Source organism: Gopherus flavomarginatus, chromosome 21, assembly GCF_025201925.1.
Source record: "Gopherus flavomarginatus isolate rGopFla2 chromosome 21, rGopFla2.mat.asm, whole genome shotgun sequence".
NCBI lineage: Eukaryota > Metazoa > Chordata > Testudines > Testudinidae > Gopherus > Gopherus flavomarginatus.
The window spans coordinates 310102-332599 of record NC_066637.1 but is presented as its reverse complement, the minus strand read 5'-3'; the positions used below and the strand labels follow the sequence as shown (position 1 = coordinate 332599).

Genomic DNA, 22498 nt, shown 5'->3' with positions numbered 1-22498 from the left:
ATATAACCATGTTGTCTCTTTATAGACCTCAATCCTGAAAAGCCCTGCGTGCTCCAGCCCTGATCCAGCAAAGAATTTAGACACGTGATTAATTTTAAGCACATGTAGTAGTTCCACTATAGTGCTCAGAACCTTCCAGTACTGAGCCCCTAAGGAGTAAGAACTGATACAGATTCATAGAAATATAGAACTGGAAGGGACCTCAAGAAGTCATCTAGTCCAGCCTCCCCTGCACTGAGGGAGGACCAAGTACCCCTAGACCATCCCTGACATATTTGTTCTTACTTTAAGCCTGTTCTTAAAACCCTTCAAAGATGGGTTCTAAACCACCCTTGGAAGCCTATTCCAGAGCTGAGCTACCCTCACAGTTAGAAAGTTTTTCCTAATATCTAAACTAAATCTCCTTTGCTTCAGATGAAGCTGGTTACAGCCCATCTTACCTTCAATGGACATGTAGAGCAGTCAGTCACCATCCTCTTAATAACAGCCCTTAATACAGGGGTTCTCAAACTGGGGGTTGGGATCCCACAGGGGGTCATGAGATATCAGCCTCCACCCCAAACCCTGCTTTGCATTCAGTATTTATAATGGTGTTAAATATATTTAAAAAGTGTTTTTAATTTATTGGGGGGGGGTCACACTCAGAGGCTTGCTATTTGAAAGAGGTGACCAGTACAAAACTTTGAGAACTACTGCCTTAATATATGTGAAGGCATATCAGCTTTCCTCCTCAGTATGTATTTTGTTTCCTCACTAAGAAACAGCCATTTTTAACTTTTCTTCATAGGTCATGATAGAAGGTGCCTCTGCTCTGCCCTCTATTCTCCTGCCTCCAGGCCCCCTTCCTTCACAGGGACTCCACACAGTTGCTTGTCCAATTGCCACCCTTTTGGGAGCTGCAGGTGTATACAGACAATAACCCAAAACAAACCTAAAAATCTGTTTTCCAAGGCATAGCACTTACCTCAGAACCTGGCTCTGGCTTACAGCTATCCTGCTCAGAGAAGACTTCTTTATAAACTTCCTGGGGTCAGTTCTCCCAAACAACTACTTCAGCTCTCTTGTAAGAAGACAGCTGCTTGCCATTCCCTCCCCACATCAGGGGTCTCTGGTTAGTTCATTTAGCATGTCTGCTCCAGGCTTCAAGTCTCCTGCAGACAGCTCTCTTGCTTCTTCTTACTCCCTATGCTCTCTCTCAAGTCACATTTTCTAAACCTTTTGTCCTTTAGTTGCTCTCTTCTGGACTTTCTCCAATTTGTCCAGATCTTTTTTAAAGTGTGGAGTCCAAACTGGCCACAGTATACCAGTTGAGGCCTCATCAGTGCCAAGTACAGTGAGATGCTTACCCAGAGACAATGTGTAACTGTTGATGGAGGGGGACATAATTTAAAGGTTCTGATGGTATGCAACAGAGTTCAGGGAAGAGCATATAAACCCTGGCAGAAATCTGGCTTGAGTGGGGGCATGTGACCCTGTTACCTTTGCACTTACCTATGTCTTATATGCGATATTCCTGTTAATTATCAGAGGGTAGCCGTGTTAGTCTGGATCTGTAAAAGCAGCAAAGAATCCTGTGGCACCTTATAGACTAACAGACGTTTTGGAGCATGAGCTTTCGTGGGTGAATACCCACTTCCAGGCATGCATCTGAGGAAGTGGGTATTCACCCACGAAAGCTCATGCTCCAAAACGTCTGTTAGTCTATAAGGTGCCACAGGATTCTTTGCTGCTATTCCTGTTAATACACTTCAGAATATTAGCCTTTTTCACAAATGCATCACATTGTTGACTCATTCAGTTTGCGATCCACTGTAACCCCCAGATCCTTTTCAGCAGTACCACCACCAAGCTATTTCCCCATTTTATATTTCCCCATTTGATTTTTCTTTCTTAAGGGTAGTGCTTTGCACTTATCTTTATTGAATTTAATCTTGCAATTTCAGACCAGTTCCCCAATTTGTGAAGGTTGTTTTGAATTCTAATCCTGTTCTCCAAAGTGCTAGCAATGCCCTCCCATCCCCCAGTCTCCCCTGCCATTTGGAGTCATCTGCAAATTTTATATGCATTCTCTCCCTAGTTTAGTTAACCATTTCCTTAGCAAGATGCATTTAATCAGGCCCTGCTGACTTAAATCTAACTTACTGAAATATTCTTTAACCTGGTACTTTCCCCATTTTGGTTTGTGTTCCTTCCCCCTTGTTGCTATATTAATTGTGTTAAGTATCTGGTCACCATTAACTTTTTTAGTAAACACTGAAGCAAAATAGGTATTAAACACCTCAGTATTCTTGATGTCATCCATTATTAGCTCTGCTTTCCCACTAAGTAGTGGACCTACATTTCCCTTCATCTTTCTCTTGCTCCTAATGTATTTGTAGAACCTCTTCTTATTGCTGTTTATGTCCCTTATTAGGTTTAGCTCATTTTGCTCCTCAGCCTTTGATTTTGTCCTGACATACTTTTGCCATTCTTTTTACTTATCCTTAGTAATTTATCCATTTTTCCATTTTTTGTGGGATTCCTTTTTGATATGTGTCGTGCTGTTCTACTTCCCTTTGAAAATGGAGACAATAGCATAAAAATACCTCCTAAAGGGGATGTTTCTCAGAACTCTAACAGTCAGTGTGCCAGTTAGGGCTATATTTAAAATATGAGTAACCCTGTTTGTTTGGGATTGTGTCTGCCCCGGTTGCCACTTTTCTAACTGCTGGTAACCGGATCCCCGAGGCCCTGATCCCTGTCTTCTCCCCAAACACCCCGCCCCTGTCATTCACTGGACAGACTCACTAGATCATCTCAAGGAGCCTGCCTGCAGGTAGGATGCAGCCCTGGCTGATCAGGGGCTGGCACAGCTAAATGACCCGGTGCCTCCCCCAACCCCATGGTAACCAGGCTTTTAGTTCATGTGCCATTTTCGACTGGACTTTCTCATCGAAAACTGGGCACCTGGCAACCCTAGTTTTATGGAATCCAGACACAGAAGCCAAAAATTGGACTGTCCATGTAAAACGTGGATGAGTGGCAACCTAGCGCCAGGTTGGGAGAGTGGTGGTACAAGACAACATGCCCACCCATTGGAACTTATTGGAATTTAAGAGAAGGTGGTTCAAGATTATGCATAGCAGGGCACTGTATGGGGGAGGTTTGTGCACCTTTGTGATGAGAAAGTTATTTGATAGCTGAGGCCAGGAGATTCTTGCATACAGGGGTCCTCCCATCTTAGCTCCTGAAGTGGGTGCTTAAGAGACACACTGTTCTCATCAAGGATGCACCTAGGTTCAGCGCCACCAGAGTTAGCAATGTCAGGAATCCTAGGTCATGATTTTCCTCCTACATGCAGCTGTTTTGAGTGTGGTGAAAACTGATTTTAGCAGTGACCATTAATTTACACTGGTGTCATTTGAAATTAGAATTGGGCTAATAGCTGCCATCAGGTTTGATCACAGTGTCAACTCACTCTGGTCAGAGCAGATCTGTATGTCACAGTGCTTCAAATACTAGCAGCAGCAGTCTGTGGCTAGTATGCACCCTGGCTTGTGACACTGTTAATGCCAATGGAACTGAACCACTCTTTGTGTAGACAAGGTTTGTCACTCTACTCTCACGTATTCTGTACTTCACTTGAAAAAGGATTCTAGTACAATTTGGACCTATTCACACTGGCTGACCATGTCATGTTACAAATCAGTTTAGCTGAAATCACTTTAAAATAGAGTTTAAACACAGTTCCTTAATGCCTTTGATGGCCTGTGAAAATAGGTTGCATAGGGCTTAATTCTCATTTTAGCCCTGCAGAGAGGAGAATTCAGTTTTGTAACATTCTGACATAGCCATTCATCATCCATGCATCATCCACTGTAGAAGAATGTCCATGCCTCAGTTTCCCTTTCATACTTATTTTCCTGTTTCTGTGCCTTAGTTTCCCTCTGCTGGTACAGTCTCCAGCCAGACTAAGAGTCCTTCCATTCCGGGGTAAACAAAACAAGTCCAAAACTTGATCCTTCTGTATAGGGGCTCCACTAAGTCCTTCAAAATAGCCAGAGTCCTGTGCCTCGTGCCTATGTGACCTTAACCTCCTACCTGTGTATCAGGACTTCATGACATGCCTACTAGGAGGTGCCATTCAAATAGTCCTCTGGTCCGAAAAGGCTTCTAGAAAACAATCATGATTGATTTGTGTTGGATTATTATCCTTAGTAGTATTTAATTTTATGATGGCGGTCTGCAAAGGCCCCAATCAGGACTGAAGGCCCCTTTGTGCTGGACATTGTATAAACACCTAGAAGATGGCTCCTATTGTGAACACCTCACAATCCAAAATAACGAAGTACAGAAGGAAAGTGTTCACATTGGCAGGTATGTGCATTAGATGGTTTTGAGACAGACGTACATGATTATAAAAGAGTCTACTTTTGATTAGCACTATCCTAAGTTATCCTCTGTAACAGAGTGAGTTGGAAGCTAAACCAGTCTCTGCTTTCCCATGAGAACCAAAGCAGCAATTATTTTGAACTGAAAAGCTATGTTTGGTGTTCATGATCAGCCTGCACTAGATGGGCTGCCGGCGCTATTAAAGTAATATACATTTTGTTATATTCAGTCTCATTAACTGAACCAAGACCGAGCAGTGAAAAATAGGGTACTTCCCCTTCAGACATCTAGCACTTCTGCCATGGGATAAGTGCTACACTTTTTGATGGCCAGATTAATACACATTGCAGAGTTCAATTAGAAGGCCTCAACTTTATCAGAATTCACTATTAATACATTTCAATTGGTTACATAGTCCAAAGCACTGTGCTGCAGTTCTGGTAATATGTTAGTGCATGTACCTGTAGGAAAGACAGTGTAGTTGAATTCAAATTAAATTCTTATCCACAGACTCCCTATATCACCTCAGACAAATAATTTAATCTCTCTCTGGGCTTAATTTTGCTAAATATGAGATGGAGAAAATAATCCTTCCTTTGGCCCACCCATCCTTTGTCAATTTTGTTTATTTGGATTGATAACAGTTCTGGGCATGGGTTGTCTGTTACTATGCATTTGTTTAGTGCCTTTTCATAATGGAACCCTGATTTTTGGTTGGGGCATCTAGCTGCTACCATAATACCAATAATAAGCAATATTTATATAAACTATCAGTTTATGAATCCCATTGAAAGCTCAGTAGGCTGTTTATCTATCAGCAAATAGCAATAATTGTTTTAGTTTTCTCCCTATCCTGTAAGCAATCTATGCTGATGAGAATTGGTATTCATAGACCATCCAATATAGACTACTTGTGGGGCACCTGTAGAGTTAGGCTTTTTCCACAATAGATAGCTCCATCTACACCAAGCATGCTGAATAATTTTACAAAAATTCCATCTGCTCCTGGTATCTTCAGCTGATCCTTGACACTCCTCCTGTTGCAGAAACGTAAACTCAATTGCTTCCACAATTACACACAACTGCTGCTTCCTAGGCACTTGGGAATGCACTGCATGAGGAAGCTGCAGTGCCTCCTATAGACACTAGTCATTCTGTAACAAACTAAACCTCTGCTAGCTTGTGTCACTGAATTCAGATTCATCTTTGCAGAAGGGTCTTTTGCTTGGCCTCTAAGTATTCTGTAGCTGCAGTACCTGACTATTAGACTATTTTTTCAGTGCATTGAGCTGGCAGTACAAACATTTGGTCTCCCAGTAATGAATCTAATTTTGTTTGAAATAGAAACTGCTGCTTCCGGGTGGCTCATGAATGGAGGTCTCAGATCCATTGATCTTATTTAAAAAAAAATTTAAGAGAATAATAAATTCTGAGTTGTTGCCTGAAGTGGAATTTCGCTCAGCTGGAGCTAATGTTTTCCTCAGAGAAAGGATTATGGAGATCCTGGGAGAGGTTTCCAAGAAACAGAGAAATAGTCCTGATCCAAGTTAGGCAAATAATGCGGTGTCTGTCTACTGGCAAGTGAAACACTGAGCCTAAAACGAAGCTGTAAATGAGGAAAGAGATGAATATGCTGTCACAAGTTGTTTCACAGAAAGACCAAACAAAGGGTTTTAAATGAATACAGAACATCTTTCTCCCAGAGAAAAGATCACGGTAGGAGGGAACAATGGAGATTCACAGCAATATATATTCATCACCAAAACTCACCCTTTTGAGCTCTGTGGAGTTAAACTAGAACAAAGTAAACAGGAGACTTCACATCTTATGTGTACATTTACAGCAAAGAAATTAGAAGAGATTTGTAACTTCTGTCTAGACCCAGAAAGAATGCATAGCAGGAATCAGGTTAATTCTCACCATTACCACCACCCTGGGAAGGAATATAGGCTTCTATTCCACAATCCCAGATAAACAAGCTACATTAAATGACACAAAACTCTTAAGGGCACCTCTTGGGTAGATAATTGTATCTACTTTGGCTAATGTCTTGAATCTCTCCACAGTGGTAACTCTCACCAACTGATGAAGTGGGTATTCACCCATGAAATCTTATGCTCCAATACATCTGTTAGTCTATAAGGTGCCAAAGGACTCTTGCTTTTTACAGATCCAGACTAACATGACCCCCCCCTCTGATATCTCACACAACAGTCATTCATATGATTTTCTGGGGAAGAATATTTTAACACTGACAGACCACTGTATTAAGGGTCAGGTGGAACATATAATTTGTTTTTCTTTATTGACAGTAAGTGGCTCCTAAACATCATTGTCCCCTGCCTTATGTTCACAGGTACCCATAATATATAAATATCTCCTGTAGGCTGAAATGGAACAGAAGATGGCTAGAGCATAGATCCTGGAAGTCACATCACAAATCACTTTGTCTGTAGGATAAAGAATTTATCAAATTCTGTAGAGTTGGAGACATCATAATGTGCCCAAAATGGTGATATGATAAATACAGTAGAATCTCAGAATTATGAACACCGGAGTTATGAACTGACCAGTCAACCACACTCCTCATTTGGAACCGGAAATATGCAATCAGGCAGCAGCAGAGGGGAAAAAATGAATACTGTACAGTACTGTGTTAAATGTAAGCTACATAAAAAAAAAAGTTAAAAAAATATTTGACAAGGTAAGGAAACCATTTCTGTGCTTGTTTCATTTAAACTAAAATAGCTAAAAGCAGCATTTTTCATCTGCATAGTAAAGTTTCAAAGCTGTATTAAGTCAATGTTCAGTTGTAAACTTTTGAAGAACCACCATAACATTTTGTTCGGAGTTAAAAACTTTTCAGAGCTACAAACAACCTCCATTCCCAGGGTGTTCATAAATCTGAGATTCTATTCTAGATAAATGCTCAAAAAATACATTCCTGTGCTCTGGTCCATATCCACATAGGAACTGTTAAAAGCCAAAATTCTTTATGAACTGCTTAAAAGGAATATTTTTGGTATAAATTTGCTCCCAAGTTGTATTGCATTAGAGATGCATCAGACAATACAATTTTTAAGTGCTTGCATTTCAACTCTAACTTTGATTTTTTTCTGGATTTGCTTTCATCTTCTCTTGATCACATGCCCGAAAGGCTGAAGTTGTATTTAGCTTTGCATTCATTTTCCTTTGTATAATTTTAGTCCAACAGTCTCAGTTGCCTTAAGAATGTTATGTTCTTCCCTCAGACCTCCCATAAACTTGCAGAATTTCACTTATTTTCCTCTGGAAGTTTCCTGGGATGTCTATGATTCTGAAGGCGAGGTGACAAAAAGCAGTATTTTCTGAATAGCATCTTAAAGTTATTGGGTTAGCATTGTCATAATGGAACAGAAACTTGTCAGAAGCTATAAACTACATTTGCTGAAAAAAAATGTTACTGGGAGACCATAACTTCCACGTTGGAAAACATGTACCTTTCTGATTTTACAGTGATGCTCTTTAGGTCTATGCAGATATGAATGGACCAGTTTTTCCCCACAATGGGCACTGAAGGGCATGGCACATCACTCTGTCTCAGTAATATGTTTTATTACAATATCCCAGCCAGTTCTTCCTTCACTTTGAGAAAGAATGGGATTGTGAACCTCTAGGCCATCATGAGGACATAAGTCATGGCCTCCTCAGACTAGAATCTGCACTGCTTCTTTAAGCGGGCCATTTTTATTGTTCTAATTTCCTAAGCATTTTGTTGAGGTCTATCTTGATGATTGCGGTTTGGTCCAGGAGGTGAACCAATTAATAGAAAAGGTTTCAAACACTTCATTGCCTGGTAGTTTTTGCTGAAATGTTTCAAAAAAAAATCGTCAGCTTGAACAAATACTCAGCATGGAAAATTTCAGCCTGAATGCTTAAAGTTTGTCAAAGTTACAAGCAACAGAAAACAAGGCCTTGTAATGGATAGTGTTCGATAAACTTAGCTATTGGCATTGCTACCAGCTTGCCTGTAGTTAGGAAAACTATATCATTCCAAATTTTTCTGTCTGTGCTTCACTGTAGAGCTTCTGCCTAGAACATTCCCTAGCCTGCTGCTGCTTGGTTTCTTGGATGTAATGTGTCCACTGTGACAGGGTCAGGCCATACAGCTACAGGAGACTGACTGCTCCTTGTAGCAACAAATGTTGCACCCAGGGCATTTCTGGAAACCAGGCCAGCTTGCCAGGCCAATGAAAGGGCGAGAGCAGCAGCCACATGGACTGAGAGCATCTTGCTGGGCTGGGGGTGGGAGGTGTCTTCTGCAGCTGCTGTTGATGCCTTGCATGCTCTGCACAAATGCAGGTATAGTAGCCCCAGGATAAGCACATCCCTTTTCCCTTTGTAGCTGACCAGGGTTATTCTAGGTTAATTAGGACACCTGGGGCCAATCAAGGGCTTGCCAGAACCTGTTAAAAGCCTCCCCTCCACTCAGACAGGTGCATGTTGTAGGAGCTGTGGGAGGAAGGTGAGCTACTGGGAGCTTGGTGGTGCAGATGCTGACAAGCACCAGGAAAGAAACCCTGTGGGTAGAGACAAAGGGTGGGAGAATATCTGCCTGTAAGAAGGCGCCCTGGCTCCCCGCTGCGCCTGAGAGGGACGAGCCAGAGCAGGCGCCTCAGTGGGCGGAGTCAGCACGGCCTGTCCCCGCCCCCCGGAAGTCAAGGAGCGGGACAGGAAGTATAAAAGCCTGGCCCCAGCACTCAGTTGGGTGCAGGCTGCCGGAGAGGACAGACGCTGGTGCCCGAGCTCCCGCCGGGCAGGACCTGCCCCGCGCCCACTACCCGGAGGAGCGCTGCCCGGACCTGCCCCGCGCCCACTACCCGGAGGAGCGCTGCCCGGACCTGCCCCGCGCCCACTACCCGGAGGAGCGCTGCCCGGACCTGCCCCGCGCCCACTACCCGGAGGAGCGCTGCCCGGACTTGCCTCAGACCTGGTACCCGGAGGAACGTCGGCCTGACCTGCCGTGTGCTCGATACCCCGAGGAGTGGCCTGAGCTTCCCCACGACCGGTACCCGGAGGAGCCCATGGTCTGGGACCCCCCAGATGATGCCAGCAAGGACCAGGTACCCAGAGAGGGGGAGGTTGGAAGTACCCCGGGGATAGCCGACCCTGGTTCGGCTCCTGAAGAGCCCGAACCCATGTCAGTGTGTTGCGGCCAGGATCCCCACTGACCGCAGCGGGTCTTGACCGCTGCTAGGGCCCCGGGCTGGAACGCAGTGGAGTGGGAGGGCCTGCGTTCCCCCTGCCACCCGTAACTGGGTGGCAGACTCCCCCTCTTCCCGCCTATTGCCACTGCTCTGCCCTGACCCAGAGGGCCAGAGCCAATTAGACTTGTGTTTGGTGCCCCGCCCGAACCAAGGGCTGGGCCCCTTTGACTTTGCCACTGCGCTGCCCTGACCCAGAAGGCCAGAGCGAACTAGACTTGTGTTTGGTGCCCCGCCCGAGCCAAGGGCCCGGGCTGATACTGTGTTTGCTCAGCCCCTGCTAGGGGCCTGAGCCTGAACTATTACTGCCCGGCCTGTCCAAGGGCCTGGGCTGATACTGTGTTTGCTCAGCCCCGCTAGAGGCCTGAGCCTGAACTATTGCTGCCCGCCCTGTCCAAGGGCCGGGGCTTATTGACTTTGAGAGCCCCGACCCCGGCTAGAGGGCCAGGGCTCTACCCTGTTTACAGACCCTGTACCCCGCTCAACACCTGCCGAGGGCTAAGCCTACCCGGACTGCAGAGCGTAAGGAGGCGCCCTGGCTCCCCGCCGCACCTGAGGGGGACGAGCCCCGACACAACCGGCTTACACTGCCCAACCGGGGTTTGAGGGAAAAGACCTCACTCAAGGAGAGACTGAACCCGCTGTCTGGTCTGTGGCCATCATGCCCGGAGGGGCTACCAAAGACTGATAGGCTCTCTTGCCCATTCAAGGAGGCCGGGAGGAACCCTGCTCCAGCAGAGTATTAGCAGCCAGCCCAGGGGCATGGGGGAAACTTTGAGGGAAAGAGGAATACCCTAGCCCACCACTAAACACAAGTGCAGGACCCACTGAGGCGGAGGAGAAGCTCCATCACACCACATATATTTTTGCAGTTGGGCTGATCTGCAGAAATTTACAAACAGGGCCCTAAGAACATTTTAAATGTACAGAGTTATGTACTACTTTTGTGTTTCCATGAATATCAAGATTTATTGACAAGTAAAATGCTACCTGGAAGAACCATATTTAGGCTGAGATTAAGAGCCTAAGGAAGGAGGTTTCTAAGTCACCGAACTTCCATTAGGCTTCTTTGAAAATCCCAGCTTTAATCATCATATGACTATTTTCAGTTTGTACTCTTCTTCCACGTGGTAAGCTTGCACATACTACGTAGAATCATAGGTATCTATGATATATTTCACAGAAACTCAATCCCTGTTCTGAGAAGTTTATATTCCCTGTTCTTCTTTGTCTTGTGGTGTGGGTAAAACTGTTTGTTCATGTTCTTTCCTCATTGATTGGTGACAAACTCCTGTGACCGATGGATTGTAGACATAACTGTGCAATGCAAGGCCCTGTTGGCTCTCTTCCCTTCATCTTTTGGCACACAAATGCTTGAAACCATGAGCTAATATGGTGATGTGACCGGGGTCCCAGTGGGGGCCACTTGCAGTCATTCAGTTAGGGTGAACTGCAAAGAATGGGGTAGATAATCCTCAAAACTGGTGGATATTTTCAATACTTAGATTTACCAAGCCAGCATAAAACAGCTTCTTTATTACCTCACTGGTTGCCTAGAAGCCAATAACAGTTCCCTTGAAGTAACCCAGCCCCAGGCCTCCATCCAGATCATCATATTTGACATGGGTAAGATTTCTGAAAAACTTCATTTGATCATATAAAAGAAAAGGTTCTACCACTTGCAAAGGGTCAGACATATTACCTCCCAGGTTCTTGAATATTCCATTCATGCATACAGGCAATTCTTATTAACTAAACTAAAATTTATTTTAAAAAAAACCAAACCCAAAAGAGAGCGAGACTATGGTTAAAAGATCAATATACACACAGACATGAGTTCAATTCTGGGAAGCTATTTAAGGTGAGCATGGAAGGAAGAGGTTTTTGAGTGAGAGAACTAGAGCCCCAGGATCTGCTTAACCTGGACCTGATCTTAAACATGCTTCTAGCAAATAAATATCATTGCACTCTAAATTAACAAACACCAGTACTAGAAATGGGGTCTTGGCTTGTCATGCCCACACAAACATTTTAAGTATGTTTATAGTTTAGTTTTTATGTTGATCTGTTGTCTATCATTTATCTAAAGAACAAAAATATGTCCAGATCTAATGCCAGGCAACCTCTTGTGACAGGAGACCTCAAAGGCTCATTGTTCTTATCTGTGCTGGAGGGATTACATGGCTTAGTCATAGTCCTACGGCTCTATATGGATTTGCAGACTGACTGAAATTCACCAGCACTGAACTGTTCTCTGTTAAAAAAAATTTCATGTGTTACTGTTGCACCACCTAGTGTGCAAATGAGTTGTACCTCTAGAGAGAGCTATTTAAATAAACCTTTGTTAGTGATTTCCATATTGTAAAGACATTCTGTTTCAACAAATACTGAAAAAAATTAGTCTTCATTAAACATAATCACAAGCCAAATATATTACCTTCATGATAAACACACTGTTCACCAAACCAGGCACTGAGAGGTGTTCTGGCAAAAAGGCAAATTTCAGTTTAAGAGTGTGTAATATAACAAGCACAAAGGGTTCAGGGTGATGTTACAGCATCTCTGTAAATATACATTTACATAATACAAAATATTAGAGATAAAATTAAGGATTCTGCATTAAGTTCTATGTCTTTAAAAAGAAAAGAAGAAGAAAGAAAAAAGCGACACTGGGTGAATTAAATAGTGAATGGCAGTCTTCAAGCCCACTGACAGCAATTCCGGGCCCCAGTGCAGAATAATCAATGGGCCCCCAGCCCTCACAGATGGTCCGCCTGACACATGGGCAGTGCTGTGCCTGCAATGGCTGGTGCCCCCACAAGCTGCTGGCTGCGTGGCTGGGCATGCTCCTCCTGAAAGGCCAGGACTTCCACATGCCCACCTAGCTGCCTTCGCCGCTACTGGTACCACCCCACATGTGCCTAGGAGCCTCTGCCCTGTGGTCCTCCCAGGCGATTTTAAAAGGCCCAGGGCTCCTGGACCCTTTTAAATCACCCAGGACCCTGGGCAATTCCCCACCCACCATCAGTGGGCCTGGCAGTCTTTGTTTAGTGTGAACTGTAAGGAAATGCAGAAGCTAAGAGCATAATAATAATGTAAAACAAATTTGCAAAACAAATTCCTAGAGGGATGAGAGACTGAGCGAGACTGTTGCTTAAATAAAAATATATCTTTGTGTATAACACATACTTCTAATAATTGTGCACTATCAGTAGACATATACATAGTTTCTTCAGATTAGACTACGAGACAGGCTTGCCAAAGAGAATCTCCCACTCTAATTCCACATTATCAAGTTTTCCTGGTTTTAAGGTGATTTTGGTGAGGAGTGGGAAACAATTTGAAGAATTTGCTACCTCCATAACATGACCCTCTACTCTTGGCATCTGTCCTCAGATCAGTAAAACTGGCCCACAGTCTGTGTTGGCCTGGACAGATGAGTGCTTCTGGATACCCATGTAGTTAGAAATGTGAAAGATGCCCATTTCCATCTATGGCTAGCCAGATAATGTACCCCACCCTGCCTCACAAACTCTGTCATCATGATCCATGCATGCGAGACCTCCAGGCCTGTTTATGGAAATTCTCTGTCACAGTTCAGGGCAATTGTATGTATATTCCCCCTCTGTAGTCCGGCAAGTGCAGCATATATTACAGGCCAGGAGAGGCTAAGCCTCCTCAAACAGCCCCAAGTGGTCCCGCCCACACCCTGCCTCTAGTCCCCTCTGATTTATCCCTCTTCCCCCCATCTGGGATTAGGGCAGCTTGTGGTTGGGACTCGGGGCAGCTGGGGTTGGTGCTCACCACCACCTGGTGCTCTGGTGTTGAGGCTGTGCTGCCCACTCAGTGCTGGGGGCACTAGGTGGCTGAAGTGGTGGGACCCTGCTCAGGGCTCCAGTGGGGAAGGGTCAGAGCTTGGGCAGAAGGGGTCAGGCTGGGGGCCAGTTTCCCCCAGTGGGTGGATCACACACTGCACATGGGCAGCGAGAGCGCCCACTCTAGGCTTCTGGTTCCTTAGCTGTCACTTCTCTTTGGTAGAAGAAGTGCCATTCTGTGTTACTGGGGGGAGTGTTCAACCCCCACTCTGCCCAGATCTCACCTCCACTCCACCCCTTCCCACAAACTCCCACCCCACCTCTTCCTATCTCCGCTCCACCCAGACTCTTCCTGCCCCATTCCTCCCTGAAGCACATGCCATTCTCGCTCCATCCCCTGGCTCCCCAGCACCTCCTGCATGCCGCTGATCACCGGCAGGCAGGAGGTGCTGCGGGAGAGGGAGTAGCTGATCAGCAAGGCTGCTGGTGGGTGCTGTGCACCCACTTTTTTGCCCCATGGGTACTCCAGGCCCAGAGCACCCATGGAGTTGGCACTTGTGGTGGAAACCCATGTCTCCCCCCAGCTTCACCAGGATTTTTCCAGGCTGCACAGTTTTTTTGCTTACAATAATATTCCCAGGAAGTCAGACTGTCTAAACAGGCCAGTGACTATGCTTTTGCTTTCTCTCTGAAGACTTATGATCACCATATTGCCAACAGATGTTGTAAGTTACTACACAGCTCTTTACATGTAAGGACATTTATTCTTAAAGTGAAAGCATTACAGAGAAAACACATAAAAAAGTTCCTATATGCATGCAAATGTAACCCACACACTTTCTGGGTGTGGTGTTTTGTCCCATTTAGTGGCACCGAGAGATATTAACGAGTTTGCTCTACAGCCTTAGCTAACAGCCAGATGGCTTTTAGCTCATGCTGCAGAGGCTCATGCACTAAACTCCAGAAGTCCCAGGTTCAATCCCGCCCATTGACAGCCAGGTTCTGTGAGTTACACTAACAGTTCACCAGAAGTCTTAGGTTGCTTCCGTAGGCCAAAGTACTTCCAACCCTTCCCAGGAATGATCCCTTGGGCAGAAAGTCTTGTCCATTTGCTGGGTCAGAAAGAAGCCCAGGAGTCAGTTTAAACTCAGCCTATTTACCCAAAAATCCTCTCTTTGTTGGTCTCTGCAGAATCCTGTTTGAACCAATTTATGTGAGCCTCTGCAGTTGGTGGTACTTCTCTGGAGGTGTTACAACCTGAGTGAATTTTTCTAATCGCTCTTGTGACAGGGCTCTCCACTCACTGCAGGTAGGGCACCTCCTCCTGGCCATTCTGGGGAATAAGTCCCCAGGTCAACACCTCTTCCCACAGGTGCAAGTTGTCCATCCACCTCTGTCTCCAGCCCCTCTCTCATTCCAGGAGCTGCTGCAGTCCCTTTGGCACTCAACCCTCCAGCCAGGTCACTCTTGTGGTTTCCCCCAGAGGAGGAGAATCTCTTCCCCAGAACAGGCTCAGTTAGTCTTCCTATGCACTGCACTACCCATGCCACTTCCCCAGTGACCGATTGGGGAACCTGGACCCACCCTCTACTCCAGGTTCCAGCTCATGGACCCTCCAGTCAGCAGCCAAGGTCTGTTTGACTCTGTACCTTGCCACATTTCTCCAAGCCCTTTCCTAGCCTTCTAAATTGCCCTTGCTTCTCTAGACCTGCCAGCTTCACCAGTCCTACTTCCCAGGAAGCAACTGCAGGCTACTCACCTCTACAGCCTCCAACCCTCCTCCTTCTTTCCAGAGAGTGACTACAGTCTTTCCCAGCACTTCTGGTGCCAGTTTCCCAGCTTCTATATGTGCCATCTTTTCCTGCACAGGTGAGCTTCTTTTAATTAAGTCTTCTCCTGCAGTCTTAATCCCCTCCCCTGTCCCCACTTGCCATGTAATAGGCTAATTGGCCTCTCTGGCTGCCTTAATCCTTTCAGGGCAAGTGTTAGGACAACTCCACACTGCTCTTAGTTCCTAGAGGAACTGTGATCACCCTCCCCCACAGAATTATATACAGTCCCTAGCCCACAATGATACATATGTAACCCTTCTGCCCATCAGAGTTGGCAGCAACAACAGTTGGGTTCAGTATCTAGGGGTTCCATTTCAATAACACAAGGCAAAACCAGCTCAAGCCCCCAGCCGGTGACCTGGGACAATTACATACCTTCCCTCCTCCTCCCCCCCCCCCACTTCCTCCCCGGTGCCTCTAAGAGGCAATATTTTCCCTCTCACAAGCACGGAATCCGAGTGCAGCAAAAGCCTTTTAATAAAGGAGGGAAACAATGCAGCATTATGTTGGGGAAACACCACTAACAGGATTCATAACACAAACCATGAGCAAAAGACCTACCCCCAGGTAAGTTTGGCAGTGTCCTTTTCCCCTCAGGGTCTTAAGTTCAGCAACCCAAAAGTTACCCCACCCACAGTTTCTTTCCTTTGGTCAGTGCAGTCTCCAGAGTTCCCTCTGCAGAGTTTATCTCCCAGCCTGGAAAGAAGTGGGGGGAGCTATAGGAGGCATTTTACATGCTCTGCTGCTCAGGTTGATGGTTATCATGCCTCTCCATGGGGTTCCGCTGCAGTTTTCATCACTAACCACTCCTTTCTGCTAGTCATCTGACTCACCAACTTGCCTTCAGACCCCCTCTGCAACACAGCTCTCAGTGATTTTAGCTGGTAGTTTGGGATCCTTAGTGATCTAATGCTCAGACCTAAGTATCAGTGAATTCAGTATGACAATGTTACAAAACTCCTAATAGAATCAGCATTAACTCTGTTGTCACACATGGGGACATTTAAGAGCTACACTTTTCAATTCACTGCTTTGGAACCCATGTCCCTTGCCTAGCGAGTACTATTTAGTTGAGGGCACGTCCCTCCTTCATAAAATGCAATACAGTTCTACTGTCCTTTATTCACATAACCTGGATAACAACCCTCCTGCCCCAATAACAAAGAGACTGGGGATCCCACAGCTGCCAAAGTGACCATTTGCGCCAGCAGTCCCATTGTGCTAGGCAGGGTGGGTGTGCCCATGCAAACAAGCTCAGCCCCGAAGTCCTTTTCCACAGCTCACCACCAGATGTCAGGGGAGAGCCCGTTCTGACTCTGCTTACACCTAAACTAATACAGTAAGATCTCCCAAAGATAGTGGCAGGAAACTGCCATATGTGTCACACTCTGTGTCTAAGAATGGAAGTGCCAACCTTATAAAAAAGGCTCAAGTTCATTCAGAACATAGCAGCTTGTCTGCTCAGAAAAATAAGCTACTGAAAACACATTAACATGGTGTTCTGCTCTCTTTGCTAAACCTCTCTCCCTTTTGAATCGCTTAGGCCTTAGCTACACCACAGAGTTGCAGCGCTGGTGAGGGGGTTACAGCGCTGCAACTTAGGATGTGTACACACTTGCACAGCACGGCCAGCGCTGCAACTCCCTGGTTGCAGCGCTGGCTGTACACCCGGTCGAGCCTCGGGTGTAGAGGATCCAGCGCTGGTCAGCAAGTGTAGACACCCACCAGCGTTTTTATTGACCTCCGTGGCATAAGTAGATATCCCAGCATACCTTAGAAGCCTCTCTGGTAATCATGCAAACTCCACTGTCCTGGGCTCTCCTGACCCCTCCTTTAAATGCCCCAGGAATTCCCCTTCCTGTTTGCTCAGCCAGGTGTGGAGTGCAATTAATCAATCAATCAATCAGCGACCATGCCTCCACGCACCAAACGAGCCCCAGCATGGAGCAATGCAGAGCTGCAGGACCTCATAAGTGTTTGGGGAGAGGAGGCTGTGCAAGCACAGCTGCGCTCCAGAAGGAGAAATTATGATACCTATGGGCAGATATCGCAGTCCTTGATGAGAAGGGGCCATGAACGGGACGCGTTGCAGTGCAGGGTCAAAATAAAAGAGCTGAGGAGTGCTTACTGCAAAGCTCGTGAGGGAAATCGCCGCTCAGGAGCTGCCCCCACGACCTGCCGTTTTTACCAGGAGCTGGATGCCATACTTGGGTGTGACCCCACTGCCAATCCGAGGACCACGATGGAGAGTTCACAGCAGGGAGAAGTGGGGGAGGGTGTAGAGGAAGGTGACAGTGAGGCTACTGGCATGGAGAGAGACACCCCGGAGTCCCAGTACACATGCAGCCAGGAGCTCTTCTCAAGCCAGGAGGAGGCTAGCCAGTCGCAGCAGCAGGAAGTTGATGGTGAGGAAGAAACTGAGGATCGTGCTCGGGGTAAGTAGATTTTTATGTTTTGGGAGAGGAGGGTTTGGGTCATGGCTGCCTGAATGCATGCCTAAACGTGGAATAGCCCATTGATTTGCTCTATCACGTCTCTGTAATCTGCCTCGGTAATCTCTTGAAAAGTTGCAGCCAGAGCGTTTGCAATTTGCTTTCTCAAGTTGATCGGGAGAGCCACCTTGGTCCTTGTCCCGGTCAGGCTAACTCGTCCGATCCACTGTGCAGCGAGGGGTGGGGGGACCATGGCTGCACACAGGCAAGCTGCATAGGGGCCAGGGCGGTATCCACATTGCTGTAGAAGACCCTCCCTCTCTTCCCAGGTAACACGCAGCAGTGATATGTCTGGCAGTAGGAAACCCTGTTGAGAATTTAGGGATACTTGAGTGCAGGGCGCCAGGTTCGCGTTTCCCCAGCCCATTGCGCTCTGTTGTTTACCCCCCCCCGCCCCAAGCACGTAGCCAGCCACGCGGTGCGCTCCGGTGTTATGCACCCCCCTCCCAGCAGGCATCCAGCACCGCGGTGCGCTCCGGTGTTATGCACCCCCCTCCCAGCAGGCATCCAGCACCGCGGTGCGCTCCGGTGTTATGCACCCCCCTCCCAGCAGGCATCCAGCACCGCGGTGCGCTCCGGTGTTATGCACCCCCGTCCCAGCAGGCATCCAGCACCGTGGTGCGCTCCGGTGTTCTCCCCCCTCCTCCAAGCACGTAGCCAGCCACGCGGTGCGCTCCGGTGTTATGCACCCCCCTCCCAGCACGTAGCTAGCCCCGCGGTGTGCTCCGGTGTTATGCACCCCCCTCCCAGCAGGCATCCAGCACCGCGGTGCACTCCGGTGTTCTCCCCCCCCCTCCAAGCACGTAGCCAGCCACGCGGTGCGCTCCGGTGTTATGCACCCCCCTCCCAGCACGTAGCTAGCCCCGTGGTGTGCTCCGGTGTTATGCACCCCCCTCCCAGCAGGCATCCAGCACCGCGGTGCGCTCCGGTGTTCCCCACCCCCCTCCCAGCATGTAGCTAGCCCCGCGGTGTGCTCTGGTGTTATGCACCCCCCTCCAAGCAGGCATCCAGCACCGCGGTGCGTTCCCCCCCTCCCACCAGCAGGACGGTGTGAACGCATACCAAAGCCCAACACCCCCCCCCAGCAGCTCGCCACCTTCCTGTTCACTACTGTCCCCTGTTCAGGACACCAGCTACCTCCTGTACCCATTGCAGATAAACCCCAGTGACCCATCGGTCAATTCCCACTCCCAAGGGGAACTCGGGGGAAAACCACTCACCCCATTGCTCGCCATGACTTTAGCTTCCCTGCCCTCTCTGTGTTATGTGAGGTATGTGAGAAGGATGCCACCAAAAGTCTAAAAAGTCCTTCACTGTGTGATAATAAACAATGTAGCCTCTGTGTATTACATGGTTCTATCTCTCTTTTTTCTAGTGACCTTGACTAATGCAGCCGGATCACCGGCCTCACATAGATTGCAGAACTTGAGACGAAATCCCAGAAAATCAAAAGAGGAATTGATCAAATCAGTTATGAGTCACTACAACAGAGAAAGTAGAAAGACACAGGAATGGAGAGAGAAAATGTATGAATGGAGACAGAGTGTACATGAATGGAGGCAAACAGAAAGCAGGAGAAAGGAATTGTCTGCCAAAAAAACCACAAAGCAGATGATAAGCCTTCTGGCTCACCAAACTGAGTCTTTCGAGTCTCTCGTAGCCATGCAGACAAATATGTACCGTTGTAACCCACAGCCCTCCCAAAGCCCTCTTTCTTGTTCCCCAGTATTTCCACAAAACAACTTTCTCCAGCAGCCAGTTTCTTATTACCCCCAGCTGCCCCCAACACCTGTACGATCACCTACCAGCCCTGATAACTATAATTCTTACCCTGTTCACTCCACCCCCATTACCCTGCAGCATAGTAATCCTGAAGTGCAGCAGACATTGAATAGTGATCAAAATAGGACATATTCAAACCTGTGAATGTACAGTCCACCACCCCAACCCCCTTGCCTTTTATGTACTGTATGTTGAATAAAGGATTTTTTTTCTTTTTCACTATGTTATATTATTGCTGGAAGTGGTAAATATTGTACCCCAAGGTACAGCAAACCACATCAAATGCACCAAACATTACTGTTGGCTCTCAGCATCAAATTGCTCCCTTAAAGCATCCCTAATCCTTGAAGCCCTTTCCTGGGCCTCCCTATTAGCCCTGCTCTCTGGCTGAGCAAACTCATCCTCTAGGCGTCGAACCTCAGAGGTCCATTCCTCACTGAATCTTTCACCCTTCCCTTCACAAATATTATGGAGGGTACAGCACGCGGATATAACAGCGGAGATGCTGCTTTCCCCCAAATCTAGCTTCCCATAAAGACAACTCCAGTGGGCTTTCAAAGGGCCAAAAGCACACTCCACAGTCATTCTGCACCGGCTCAGCCTGTAGTTGAACAGGTCCTTGCTCCTGTCAAGCTTCCCTGTATACGGTTTCATGAGCCATGGCATTAAGGGGTAAGCGGAGTCTCCAAGGATCACAGTGGGCATTTCGACGTCCCCTGCTGTGATCTTGCGGTCTGGGAAAAAAGTCCCGGCCCTCAGCCTCCTGAACAGGGCACTGTTCCGAAAGATGCGTGCATCGTGCACCTTTCCAGGCCATCCTGAGTAAATGTCAGTGAAACGCCCACGGTGATCCACAAGCGCTTGCAGAACCACGGAGAAATACCCCTTGCGATTAACGTACTCTGATGCCAGCTGGGGTGGTGACAGAATAGGAATATGCGTCCCATCTATTGCCCCTCCACAGTTAGGGAACCCCATTTCTGCAAAGCCATCCACAATGTCCTGCACGTTCCCCAGAGTCACAGTTCTTCTTAGCAGGGTGCGATTAACGGCTGTGCAAACTTGCATCAGCACCATTCCAACAGTGGACTTTCCCACTCCAAACTGGTTCGCCACCGATCGGTAGCTGTCTGGAGTTGCCAGCTTCCAGATTGCAATAGCCACCCGCTTCTCCACTGGCAGGGCAGCTCTCAATCTCGTGTCCCTGCGCCACAGGGTAGGGGCGAGCTCAGCACACAGTCCCATGAAAGTGGCTTTTCTCATCCGAAAGTTCTGCAGCCACTGCTCGTCATCCCAGGCTTGCAGGACGATGTGATCCCACCACTCAGTGCTGGTTTCCCGAGCCCAAAGGCGCCGTTCCACGGTGCTGAGCACGTCTGTTGCTGCCACAAGCAATTTAGTGTCTTCACCGTCAGGCGATTCAATATCATCGTCTGACTCCTCACTGTCACTGTCACTCTCACTTTGCAGCTGAAGGAATAGCTCCACTGCCATGTGTGATGTGCTGGCAACATTCATCAGCAAGGTCCTCAGCAGCTCAGGCTCCATTTATAACAAAAACCGCAGAAATCGCGCTGCAGAATCACAATGCCGCCAAACTGCTCGGAATGTGTAGCAAAGCACCACGGGGCGTTGGAACAGGAAGCGGAAAGACCCGCACACTTCCTTCCCCTTCCCACAAGCCACAGCGCCAAAATGGGACGAGGTGCTCTGTGGGATAGCTGCCCACAATGCACCACTCCCAACAGCACTGCAAGTGCTGTAAATGTGGCCACACTGCAGCGCTGGCCCTACACAGCTGTACTAACACAGCTGTAACTACCAGCGCTGCAAAACTGTAAGTGTAGCCATACCCTTAGATTCAAAGTTTCGCTCCTCTTCAAAGCCCTCCCCGAGAATGGCCCAGGTTACCCGAGGGACTATCTCACTGGGTATACGAGACCTCCCATGACATATATGTTCTACTTCAGACATACTGAATTTAAATAGAAGTACTTCATTTTGCAGCTACTAGCAGCTGCAGATAGAGGGTGTAATATGCCTGCTTGTCACAGGTAAGAGTTCTATAGTAATTAATTTTCCTTCTGATCAATTTCCGCCCAATCACAGACAGTGAAATAAATTTCTGCTTAATGTAGTTGTTCAGAAATTCTCAATGTATCTGGAAGAGCCATGCACCTCTTCCTCAGCTGCAACTGATGCTATCTTTGAATTCCTCCATACAACATTTTGAACCAACTTTGAAAGATTTCCAGAGCATGTTTTGCTTAGGACTGGTCATACACAGTAAACAGTATCTTTCTGGAGGCCTGTGTAATGTTGAGGATTCATATTCCTTCCCAGTTATGGTTGCATCTGTTTCTGCCCAACTGCTTCTTTTTCTTAGAACTTCCCTTTTCTTCCTTCTCCCTTTCCTAATGCATGTTCCACACTTAGACCAAATATTTTAATTTACTATAATTGGTCATTCTGGGATCCCTCAATTGAGGATTGAGATCAGGGTTCAGAGTTGAGTTGATGTTGGAAAATATTTTTTGCTGATATGTTCTTTAATTTCCATACAAAAGTGGATTAAGTGGTGAAAGAATGCTAAATTAGCCCCTTTCCTTGGGTCGTTCCTTCCTGGGCAACTTTTTTCCTTCAATAATCATAAGTAGTTATATTAAAATTGAAGACAGGTTTTTGCCCCTCCCACCGAAGCCCCTTGAACATCTGATGTCTGTTGTATGCTTTTGGGATGTTTGCAGATTCTTCCCCACTTAATCCTGGTTTTATTCCACAGGCCTGTCATGAGTCTTTGGTGAGTGTTGGGAATCCAGAGAAGTGTAGGAAAACTCTGTCCATTGGCACCTAATGAATATAGCAATAGCTGCCAAATTCTGAAACCAATTTCACCTCTGTAGGCATAGGAACACAACAACCCAAGTGCCCTCTGAAACATCCTTCGTTGTCTTAGTTTTCAA

At 46.9% G+C, this 22498-nt stretch overlaps 2 protein-coding genes across 2 annotated transcripts in view; both read left to right on the top strand.

Annotated features, from left to right (window-relative positions):
* The window catches only part of SLC45A1 (solute carrier family 45 member 1), a 201903-nt gene that overhangs the window by 131643 nt on the left and 47762 nt on the right, over positions 1-22498 (top strand). The window lies entirely within an intron of this gene.
* Positions 17136-19754, top strand: LOC127038820 (zinc finger and SCAN domain-containing protein 29-like). The gene is made up of 2 exons (XM_050931831.1): positions 17136-17696; positions 19129-19754. Exons 1-2 carry the CDS (start codon positions 17174-17176, stop codon positions 19677-19679), a joined length of 1074 nt encoding a protein of 357 aa, XP_050787788.1. The 5' UTR covers positions 17136-17173; the 3' UTR covers positions 19680-19754.

Coding starts and splice junctions, on each gene's coding strand:
- LOC127038820 (XM_050931831.1), top strand. CDS start 17,174: ATGCCTCCACGCACCAAACGAGCCCCAGCATGGAGCAATGCAGAGCTG. Junction 17,697..19,128: donor AACTGAGGATCGTGCTCGGG/GTAAGTAGATTT, acceptor TCTTTTTTCTAG/TGACCTTGACTAATGCAGCC.